Raw genomic sequence first — 11,334 nt, forward strand, 5'->3', positions numbered from 1 at the left:
GTCGTGTGCTCATTATTTATGCCCTGCGATCACTCAAAAATAATTGTGAGTATGCTCCAGACACCAACGAGAAAGTAATTTAAAGACATTTTTACAAAAGATCTAAATAGTTTCAATAATAATTTGACGGTAATTAATAATCGATTCAATTCTAAAGTGTTACAGAAACTACTTATTACAATTCAGTGGTTGAATGTTACTAAGACGACTTGATCAGGTTGCCCTTGTTGAACATGTATTGTTGTTGTTATTGAGTCTTTTCATGCCAATTTCACTTCTACTAACCCAAAAATATAACAATATAATATATACTATTTTAAGTATTATTTTAAGGGGCATTTGTTTGCTTTGAGTACACACAGTCATAACATAACAGTGTAGTTTTACATGATGTTTTGCAATGGCTAAATTGTTTTAACTAGGCTATGTACATAGTATGTATAAAACTATTAATTTGGCTTTGGCTTTGATTTCTAAATAGTGTGTGGGTTACAGGTGTTCTCACATGTGCACGTGCAGGTGATAAATAATCGACTTTGGTATTTTAATAGCATTTTTCAGCAAGCAAGTGTTAATTTCAAATTGAATGTGAAGCAGTAATTGTGTTGATGGTTAGCATAGCTTTAAAAAAAGGCGGTATTTTGGCGCCACCCATCGGTGAATCACACCCGGTACAGCGTCTTCGCACTTCCGGTTCTCGAATCAACAAGGAAGTGCAACCGATTGATGAGAAACGACGTAACGTCTTCTCCTGTTCCTCACCGTAAACCCGTCAGATTTCACCGGTTCTTCCCCTCAGGACGGTCCCCGGTAACTCACCTGTCGTCATGGCGATGTCCATGTTCCAGAAGGTGACCCTCGCGACGTGTCTCGTGCTGTGCGTCGCGCTGCTGATGCCCAAAATTCTGCTGTCCCGCGGGAGGAAGGATGGTGCGGATCGGCCGGACGGTGCGTCACCTTTAACGGGTTATTTATGTCTTTACCTCGATGTGTGGAGGATATTCACACGGGGGATTTAATGTGTATGATGTTATGGTTTTAAGTATGTGATTTAAAGTGTTTTTATTTCGTGAATTAGGCCACTGTGTGCTGAACATCACCGGTGTATCATCGCTCTTGTAGTTACACTTTCCTCCCTGAAGGGGGCGCCAAACACACCTGAATTATATGTATAGACACATTTAAGGTTCAAGGTTAGTTTATTTGTATAGCACATTTTAAGACACAGAGGCAATTCAAAGTGCTTCACATAGGTATTTAACACATCATAATTAAAAACGAAACAAACAAATAATGGTTGCAGCTGAAAGTGCAACGATAAGGCACGGGTAAAGGATCTCATGATAACCAATTTTCAGGCAGTTTGTTCCAGGCTTGTGGTTCATAAAAGCTAAAAGCTGCCTCGGCAAATGTAGTTCTGACTCTCGGGAGTAAACCTCCTGATGATCTGATCATTAGATAAGAACAACTTTATCGATACCCAGCGGGGAGTTTCATTATACTCAGTTAAAACAAGATTATTAAAATAAGATACATTTGGTATTTCAATACCAAGCAAAAATACATTATTTTCTTTCAAGATTCAAGGCTTTTATTGTAATTCATACATAGCTACACTGTAGTTATGACGATGAAAATCTTAGGTCACAGGCTCCTCCAACAGTGCAACACAATAACACAGATACAATAGTGCAAGTAAATATTATAAAATAGAATAGAAGTAGTGCCATAAGAGTCTATATACAAGTGATACATAATTTGTAAGTTGCAAACAGGTGAATGTTATGGATGTTCTTAGTTCAGTCCATTAAGATCTTGTTTACAGGTCTTTAAAAAACTCTCGAAACATCTCTTGTCCCTTTACAGATTACCCCAAAACAGTCATGATATGTATCAAAGTTAGATAACAAATTCTTGTATATGTGTTGATATTATTCCATATGTTTTATAACCTCGACCTCCTCACCCTGCAGGTGCGGGTAACTTTCCTCCTAAGGCAAACCGTCAGGCGGCCCCTGAGGGTCGGGGTCAGAAGTCGGCCTCCAGCTTCTCCAGAGCTCAGAACACCGAGGCCAACGCCCGGGCCAAAGGAGCAGGAACCGGGGCCGGGACGGGGGGGAAGTCCAACCTGGCCGGACAGATCATCCCCGTGTACGGCTTCGGGATCTTACTCTACATCCTCTACATCCTGTTTAAGGTGAAACACTGCAGAATCAACACCATGTCTGATTTAATAAACTCAAAAGACAGAGTTGGTGTAAAAACAACTTTTTATTAAACGTTGTAAATGTAATCCTGTGCATGTAAAACTAAAGTTCAGTCAGACAACTCACGTGTTTCTTTAACATGTTTATTAGAAGCAGCATATAGTTGAGTTTGGCGTCTAGGCTCGGGCTCATCACTCCACAGATATACATAGCACGATGAGTGATGATTAAATAACTAACCCCCAGAGCCTACAGGTGGAAGTTGCGGTGGAAGCTGGGGTGGAAGCTGCAGTGGTGATGGGGTGGTGGTGGGGCAGGCAAGCAGCAGCGATGTGGAAGTAGCTGCAGCAATAACAGCAGCAAGCAATGCATAGAGAGATATCTGGCAGGTTAAATAGAGCGGTATATTAAGGAGACCCTTTTTGGTTGGTTGTAGAGTGGCAAGGGGCGTTATGTATGAATGCAGCATACGTGCTCGAGTTGACTGCCTGAACTAGCTCGCAGGCTTCGCCCCATTTGTTACATTTCTACAAAGACAAGACTATTCCAGCACACGGTAACAAATACAACGTGTGTTAATGTAGTGAACATGTTTTAAGTGAGCTTTACAGGTGAGTGTAAGATCGTTGTATTGTAATGTTTTGTGGCTTTATGGTTAAAGTTCAGTTTTGAGAGTGGTATCAATCCCCCCCCCCCCCCCGGCAAGAAAAGCCAAAGGCCCCTTAACCTATTCGGGTGGCCCACGCATCCACCCCCCCCTCAAATAAGAAAATACATGCGAGTTCATGGCTACTGTAGACAACATTCTTGTTGCTCTGTGTTGCGTTGTTAATGAGTGAGTACACACCGGAGTGGAGGATCTGTGGGGTTTGTTCTCCCAAAAATACAATTTACAATTTAGGCATTTAGCAGACGCCTTATTCCAAAGCGATTTACAATGACCAATTACAGGGACATTCTCCCTGGAGTAACTGAGGGCTAAGTGCCTTACTCAAGGGCACACTAGTAGCGGTGTTCCAGGCGGGATTTGAACTCGCAACCTTCCGATCATCAGCCCACCTCACTATCCATTAGACCACCAAAATAAAAATTGAGATCAATGTATGGGAAACACTGCTCTCAGTAAGCAAGTGAATACCTGTATCTCCCAAAATGTCAGATTATTTCTTAAGAATAACAGCGCATTCACAGTTAAAATGGATACTGATCAGAAACTGAAAGCTGACATTGAATGGTCAGATGTGTTATATTGATAACTTATTTTTATTGTTTTGGTTTATTTCATTGATCAGACATTTAATGAAATACAAAAGGTAATTGTTTACATATTGTGTAAGTTAGTTTTTATGTAAATTGTCAAAAAAAATAGGCTTGTTTTGAGAGTTTTAACCTTCTTTTCGTCTGTCTCTCGTCTCCCTGTCAGATCACATCTAAGGGCAACAACAACAACAACAAGCCTCCAGAGAGCCGGTTCCCTTCAGTTCGCTCAGAGAACATAAAGAGGAAGATCTGTGAGTATCATTCAGTGTCAATTATACTCATTATTTTAGCATTAGGCCTGCCCATTAACAAACATTTGATTTGACTTATTAGCCGCTTTCACACCAAGTACTTTGCCGTACCTAGTTCCCAGTACTTAGTGCCAGCACTTAGTTCCCAGCACTTAGTACCCCCATGGAACTAAAGAGCAGATCGCGTTCACACCGGAATAAGTTCCCTGAGGGAAGATTACGCAAATGAAGCCGCTGACGTCACTTCTTCTTCTTCTGCTTTGGGTTTACTGGCAGGCCGCAAACCACTTCACGGCGTATACTGCCACCCGGAGTCCCCGGCCGGAAGTCCCCGGAGTTGGGGACTGGCTTCAGTAGAAGCTGCTGGGACTCCCAGCAGCTTCTACTGAAGCCTTCCGAGTAAATCGCCAGAACGCCGACACCTCCTCATCTCCACCGCTCCCATGTTTTATTTTGTGTTGCCATAAGTTAGTCTCTCTCCGTTGGTGCACGGGGCTAATGCTAATGCTAATAATGCTAATGCCAGCAAATACAATGGCGGCTTAAAAAAAAAAGTGTTTTACGTGGTTTGCAATTCGCCCAGCCAATCAGATATTGGTACTTTTTCTCCCCAGGATAGTCCCACCTCTCTAGCAGGCACTAAACATGGGGGGTACAAGTTCTCATGAACTAAGTTCTCTTTTTGGTGTGAACGCAAAATTCCAGGCACTAACGGAACTAAACGGGAAAAGTACGGGGAAAAGTACTCCGGTGTGAAAGCACCTATTGAGAGATTTAAATGAATTAATTACAGATTTGCTTTAAGCCTCAGAAAGTGCATCAACGTAATGAGAAAATAAATGAATGTGGGTTATTTTCTGGCATATTGATTATTATGGAGATTAATTGTAGGCTGCAAAAAAACAAGAACAGTCTCCAAAATGATTTGAACAGCCTCAACTTTTGTGCTGTGTTTGATTTGTTTCTCTGCTGAGTTCAGATTGTTTAAACCTATTTTATTTCTGTGTATTTTGTCTCTCTACAGCCGACTTTGAGTTGTCGCAGCTGCAGGACAAACTGAGAGAGACGGAGATGGTGATGGAGAACATCGTCTCCATCGCCAACCACAGCTCTGACAGGTGGGTTTCACACTGAACATAATTGAATCTCTCCGCCTCCTACACCTCTTCTCCCGACAGGAAGTACTGGTTTGATGGAGCTCATTTGTTTATTGAATTGAATTTGAACGTGCAATGATATCATCAGCAGGAACGATTCAGACAGACATGACTCTCCTGTAAAGTACGAACACAGAGATCATTTCCTTTCTGTTATTTGTTCTCATCCTTTTACATAATGAACTGTTCTTATTGTGATCTGTTTTTTTGAAACATTTGAACATTTGTTTTTGTATACCTTGAACGTTTTTTTATTTTGCTTCTCGTTCTAATTATAATTATTGTTTGTTTTGTTTTAACATGTTCAATAAATTGACTAATAATAACTTTCAAAAACTGGGCAAAAGTTAGAAGTGTATTACTTGTTATTACTTGTTACTCTGGTAAGCTCTTATTAGGATGCGTGAAAGTAGTTAATCTTTGTAGGGCTTTGTAAGCATCTTAATATTTGTTCTTTTTATTCATTCATCTTCGAGCTGTTTTGTTAAAAAAGTATTCCAGGAAAACTGTAAGAAGATTTAAACTGATCAGCGCTTGAGCCTCCAAAAATGAACAAAATCATTGATTAAAAAATGAAGCAGTCTCAAGTTAGGCACGCCATTAACTGATGAGTATATTATTATAGAAGGATATCCACGGAAAATGTGAGATACAAATTAGAGGTAGAATTGGGGAAACAATTACATTTGCTTGATTTCACACAGTGAGTTTAACATGAGTTATCTATTGTTAGGAGGTGTGTGTGTGTGTGTGTGTGTGTGTGTGTGTGTGTGTGTGTGTGTGTGTGTGTGTGTGTGTGTGTGTGTGTGTGTGTGTGTGTGTGTGTGTGTGTGTGGTGTGTGTGTGTGTGTGTGTGTGTGTGGTGTGTGTGTGTGTGTGTGTGTGTGTGTGTGTGTGTGTGTGTGTGTGTGTGTGTGTGTGTGTGTGTGTGTGTGTGTGTGTGTGTGTGTGTGTGTCAGGGTGGCAGGTGTTCTGTGCTGCTTAGCCCCGATATATTTGATTCCCTGTCTATGTAATATAATTTGTGGAACCAAATTGTGTGTGTGTGTGTGTGTGTGTGTGTGTGTGTGTGTGTGTGTGTGTGTGTGTGTGTGTGTGTGTGTGTGTGTGTGTGTGTGTGTGTGTGTGTGTGTGTGTGTGTGTGTGTGTGTGTGTGTGTGTGTGTGTGTGTGTGTGTGTGTGTGTGTGTGTGTGTGTGTGTGTGTGTGTGTGTGTGTGTGTGTGTGTGTGTGTGTGTGTGTGTGTGTGTGTGTGTGTGTGTGTGTGTGTGTGTGTGTGTGTGTGTGTGTGTGTGTGTACTTGCTTGCCTTTTCAACATTAAACATGAAAGATGTTCTCTCAGCACAATGGTGACCTTTGGTGACTGAATGTATGTTAGTCGCTTTGGATAATAATGTGTGTGTGTGTGTGTGTGTGTGTGTGTCAGGGTGGCGGGGGTGACGGCGGACCAGGAGGAGAGTCTCCTGCAGCAGCTGACGGAGATCACTCGGGTGATGCAGGAGGGCCAGCTGGTGGAGGAGATGACACCAGAGAAGAAGAACCAGGAGGACTGGGAAGGTACATCAAATCAAATCCAAATGTATTATAGCCCCAAATCACAAGAAATGCCTCAGAGGGCTGGACAAAGCAAACAAAAGCAAAAATACAAACGTCATAGCATCAAAATTCTAACAACATTATACCTCAACATAAGTATTGCCATGTGATAAAAGCATGTGACTGAAGTGATGGTAATGTAGATGGAAACTAGGTGATGGAAATGAGTTTACAAGGAAGACAGATGCATGAACGCTCACTGGAGCTGTCTTATAATGTAGAAGGAAGTAACATTTAACCAAACAGGAACATGTTCGAATTTAAAATGCTCTGACACTATATCTCAGAGGATCATGTGAGACATTTTGTTCTAGACCATTACCGTAAAAAACCTGCTTTAAGAATATTGTATCACCTGATAACCAGCTGGTGTTTCCTATAACTTTAAGGAAGTGAGAATGTGTTTTTTTGGTGATGTAGCTGTGAACAGAAACGAAAGGGATTAGAGCATTCAAGTGCTTTTACCTTATTTTGACACGATAAAACATAGACCAAATTCAGATCATCTTAATAACACTTTTTGATTGATTAACCAAAACCAAACCAAAAACAAAAACTTAGTAGCTATACCTTACTAAGCTTCCTTCAAAGTCTCTCTCTGGATGTCATTTTTGTTTCTCTGTTTGTATGAACTGAGATGACTTCCTGAATCAGAATACCTTTATTCGTCCCACATAGAATGATAGGAAATCCGTCAATCATACAGGACACAAGATTAGTAGCTAACAGGCCAAACATACGATTTAGTTACAATGTAATGCTGACAATAGAAGTACTTAAAACATAGTAAATACTTAAAACCTCGCCCTTATTCCACCTAGCTTAGCACTTTTTACTTTTGTTATTTGTCTTCTTTACTTGCTTGTAAAGCGCTTTGAGCACCAGGAAAAGCGCTATTTAAATCAAATGTATTATTATTATTATAGTGTGATTATATATTTTTGCTATAACAAGTTCTAGTGTCTGGACTCATGGACACATTGATTACACTGCACTAATCATTTGTGGGAGAATGTTCCTAGATTAAAAAGGTATTTATTTCACATACACCGCTACAAAGCTAATCAATGAATGACTTTTTTCATTGAAATGTGTCCACAGATTACCCCGAGGAGCCTCAGCAGCAGTGGGAACATCCCTCACACTGCTCCTGTCAGCAGCACCAGACCGAGGAGGAGGCGGAGAGGACTCAAGCTGATGGAGCCGACGTGGAAAACCTTCCTGAGGACGTTACAAACGAAGCAGAGGATCCGAACGCAGAGAGAGAATCTGATCCAGCAGCAGTGAGAGGAGAGGAGGCGGAGCTACAGAGGGAGGAGGTGCCTGAACACAAGCAGGGAGCGGGGGGGATCGACCTGGGCGTCCCAGAGGAGGAGCTGGGCGGAGTCCTGGAGGAGCTGGAGCTCACCCTGAAGGTGACCACGCTGATGGAGCAGGAGAAGATGGACGACCTCAGCAGGACCACGGAGACGGAGACTTCCTGCAGCTCCGTCAGGCGCAGGAACAAGAAGAGGAGAGCCAAGAAAGCCTCACACTGACTCCAACTTCTTTAAAACTGTTCTGTGCTCCCACCCTATTTACTTGAATACGAGAGAACGTGTGTATGCAGGGCAGTTTTTAATGAATATCAGCTTTTACTGGCTAGAAAAGTAGAGTTAAATGTCTTAAAGGTCCCCTAGTGTACTGTTTTTCATCAATATATTATAGGTCTCAGTTATATACAGAACATGTCTCTGAAGCAGAGTCCTGCACGGGTCTGATTTTCAAGACCCGCTCCCGCCCCGCACCCGCGACGTGCAATACCGCTCCCGCTCCGCACCCGCGACGTGCAATACCGCTCCCGCTCCGCACCCGCGACGTGCAATACCGAACCCGCCCCGCCACCCGCACATATTGCCAATTAGTTCCGCAAACCGACCCGAACCCGCATACCCTATGAGCAGTGAAAACGTGCAATTATTAACACGCAGTTTCATATTTGGCTCAAAAAGCGTGGGATGTTGGTTATTTTCTCCATCTAGGACAGGGATGGGCAACTTTGATGGTGGTGGGGGCCACATAATTTATGTACTGGCCACCAGATTCACTTGGAACACACACACACAAATTCCATGTATTGTATGTAATTATTAACAAATATACTAAGTCTGACATCTTCATTGACATTTTACAATCTTTCAGGGAACATCCTCTAATAAGCTCACTAAACAAATATCAGTTCACAGAAATGTTATTTAATGTTTACAAGTGGCATGTTTGTATTGAACAGGTTATTTAACAGAGGAATACAACTATTTTAAACTATTGGAAAGCACGGAAAATGTGTGTGCATTGAGATGAACCATTAAGAGGACATAAACATGAAGTCATGAACACTAACCCAGACATTAGTTGTCTAACTTGAACCTAAGACACTTGTAGCCTGTGTGTTTCTTTTTTAATTAAAAAAGAAAATTAATTACGTTGTTTATAAATTAATCTGAGGACCGCAAAAAGAGGAGGTGGGGGGCCGCAGAGGTTATGATTATGCGCGGTCCCGCGGGGGAGAGGTCTGAGGATTTAAACATTAAACTAAATTATTATTATTTTAATATATTTATTATGCAACACCCGCAACCCAATGCAGGACTCTGCTCTGAAGTGTTTGGCTCCAAACACCAAACAGATCATTGCAGCATCCCAGAATCCCCTCTGTTTCAGCCCTGTTTCCAAAGTGCTGATTCTCTGTCTGTTACTTTAGATAAAAATAAGGAGCCCCTCCCCACGCCCCTCTGAGAGATATTTGGTTAAAAAGAACACAATGGTGCTCTAGGAGGAGATTCAGGTGATAAGGTGGGGGGGGGGGGGGGGGGGTTGGTGATTGGCTAATGGTTACACAAGCCAAAAAATTGTTATGACATCACAATTGGCCAAAATCTGATCAGCTCATTTTCAGACAGGTTTTTATAGAAATGGATCAGGACGAAAAGAGAGAGAATCTTTTTTCCTGAAACTTTCAGAGTCTCTTTACACAGAGGGGACACATGTTGATGTAGAAGAGACATGAAGAAGAGGGGACACATGTTGATGTAGAAGAGACATGAACAAGTGGATTTTGCATAATAGGTGACCTCCAAAACGTACATATTTATTAAGAAAAAACAGGGACCTAATTCACTTAACGCTCATGACAAATAGAATCATACCAGTATGCATTATGTAAATGTGCATGACGTTTTTATAAAGTCAGTTTGAAATTATTAAAGATGCTTTCAGGTTTAGACTTGTTGTAAAAATGTGTGTAAAAGTAGGTAGACACCCCAAACACAGTGGGAATTCCTTATAAAGGAGTTACTCGTTATATTTATTTGTTGCACAATACTCAACCTTTAAAATTATTTGATGTTATTTAAAACTTGCACTTGTAATAGAGTTGGTTTTAAAATGTATTACACAGGACCGAGTCAATTCAAAACATGCTTGTTCACTATTTAAAAAGATAACACCAGGAAAAGTATTCTGCCGAGAGGGAACTGCATTACTTTAGCTTATCGGGGTGATCGTGCCTTTTCTCGCCTGCTGAACAAACGTCCTGCTACCTTTCAGTCCGAGATGAACACTTTTAGAAGACCGAGGATCCTTCTAACACCCTCAGTGTGATGAGACTGCACTGTCCTGAAATATTGGGACGTAATTAGTTCCCCGTCTTCCCGTCAGCGATGGAGAAATCCTGTCTTCGGTACCGAAACTATTTTAAGCTTTTTTAGAAACTTGTGTTGTGTTCTGAATTATTTAAAGATTTATACTTTTGTAAACTGAATTGATGTATTCACTGTTAAGAAAAGCAGAGATGAAGAGATTCAAATACTGTGAATAATTTAAATAAAAATGTTCTCAACTCAAGACTTTTAGTTTGATTTTACTTTGAAGATCAATATGGAAAAAACGCAGCAGCTCACTCGTCTGTTTCCCTTTGTTCATATTTATATTAAGTGCCTTTACCGGGACATTTCTCCATGAGTTCATGTTCAACAAGCTCTTTATTTTTCCCATACTACCTTTTCACCCTCTGTCTGAAACCAGAGCTGCTCTGATTGGTTAGCTGGCCAGCTCTGATGTGATTGGTTAAACGCTTAGAGATGTCCGGCCCCTTAGCCTATCACGTACAATGTGTCGGAGCTCTAGCCAATAGAAACAAGAGTGTGCTATTGTGGTGTCATTACATGGATGTATAATAAGAACTGGATACAGCGTGGGAGGCGGGGTCTCCTTCTTTCCTATGAGAGCTGCTCATTGGCGCATGAGGACAAAATGGCCAACCTTTGAGAGAGCGAGATTACCCGTCATGCCTGGCTGTCAGAGCAGAAGAACCCGCATGTGCGCTCACAGAGCATGCGCCCCTTAAGCCCCGCCTCCCGAGCTCCCACTCTCGGCTCACTAGAATGAATGGAGAGAGAAAATAAATCTAGATTCGGCTTTTAGTGCATTTTATAACTTTAGGGACCGAATGATTCTAATAAGGGCTATACAATAGTTCATACTGGGTAGTTTATTTAGTTTAAAAAAAAGTATCCGCTGATTTACAGACGTTTCTTTCCTCATGTTAGTCAATGGGAAAAAGTATTTCTGGGCCCAGTGACGTCACGGACTGATACGGAAATTGTAGTACCGCCGTTTGGACACTACGAATATTTTCATCAGAGTCCGGCGCACTTCCTGGGGGCTTGTGTCATTATGATACAAAATAAATGGTTTAATGGAGGCGTTTCAGGCAGAGGGGGTGGGAGAGAATTTGTGAGACCATGCAGACCATTTACATGCACAAAAACCTTTAACACACTACAGGAGAGGAAGCTCCAATAAGAATAAAAGGGAGAGCTGCAG

At 41.5% G+C, this 11,334-nt stretch overlaps 1 protein-coding gene across 1 annotated transcript; it reads left to right on the forward strand.

Moving 5' to 3' along the window:
• The first annotated feature begins 687 nt into the window (after positions 1 to 687).
• On the forward strand, positions 688 to 8,516 carry ric3b (RIC3 acetylcholine receptor chaperone b). Its single transcript, XM_034149182.1, has 6 exons — positions 688 to 948; positions 1,974 to 2,197; positions 3,631 to 3,718; positions 4,743 to 4,836; positions 6,302 to 6,432; positions 7,573 to 8,516. The coding sequence occupies exons 1-6, from the start codon at positions 828 to 830 to the stop codon at positions 8,007 to 8,009; spliced, it is 1,095 nt and encodes a 364-aa protein (XP_034005073.1). The 5' UTR covers positions 688 to 827; the 3' UTR covers positions 8,010 to 8,516.
• Positions 8,517 to 11,334: the final 2,818 nt, after the last annotated feature.

The sequence above is a fragment of the Trematomus bernacchii genome, unplaced genomic scaffold (assembly GCF_902827165.1).
Source record: "Trematomus bernacchii unplaced genomic scaffold, fTreBer1.1, whole genome shotgun sequence".
Classification (NCBI taxonomy): domain Eukaryota; kingdom Metazoa; phylum Chordata; class Actinopteri; order Perciformes; family Nototheniidae; genus Trematomus; species Trematomus bernacchii.

Bases quoted from the DNA above. Each gene is read 5' to 3' on its own strand.
- ric3b (XM_034149182.1), top strand. From the start codon at position 828: ATGGCGATGTCCATGTTCCAGAAGGTGACCCTCGCGACGTGTCTCGTG. The intron at 3,719-4,742 runs GTGAGTATCATT...GTCTCTCTACAG, and splicing joins GAACATAAAGAGGAAGATCT to CCGACTTTGAGTTGTCGCAG. The intron at 4,837-6,301 runs GTGGGTTTCACA...TGTGTGTGTCAG, and splicing joins GCCAACCACAGCTCTGACAG to GGTGGCGGGGGTGACGGCGG.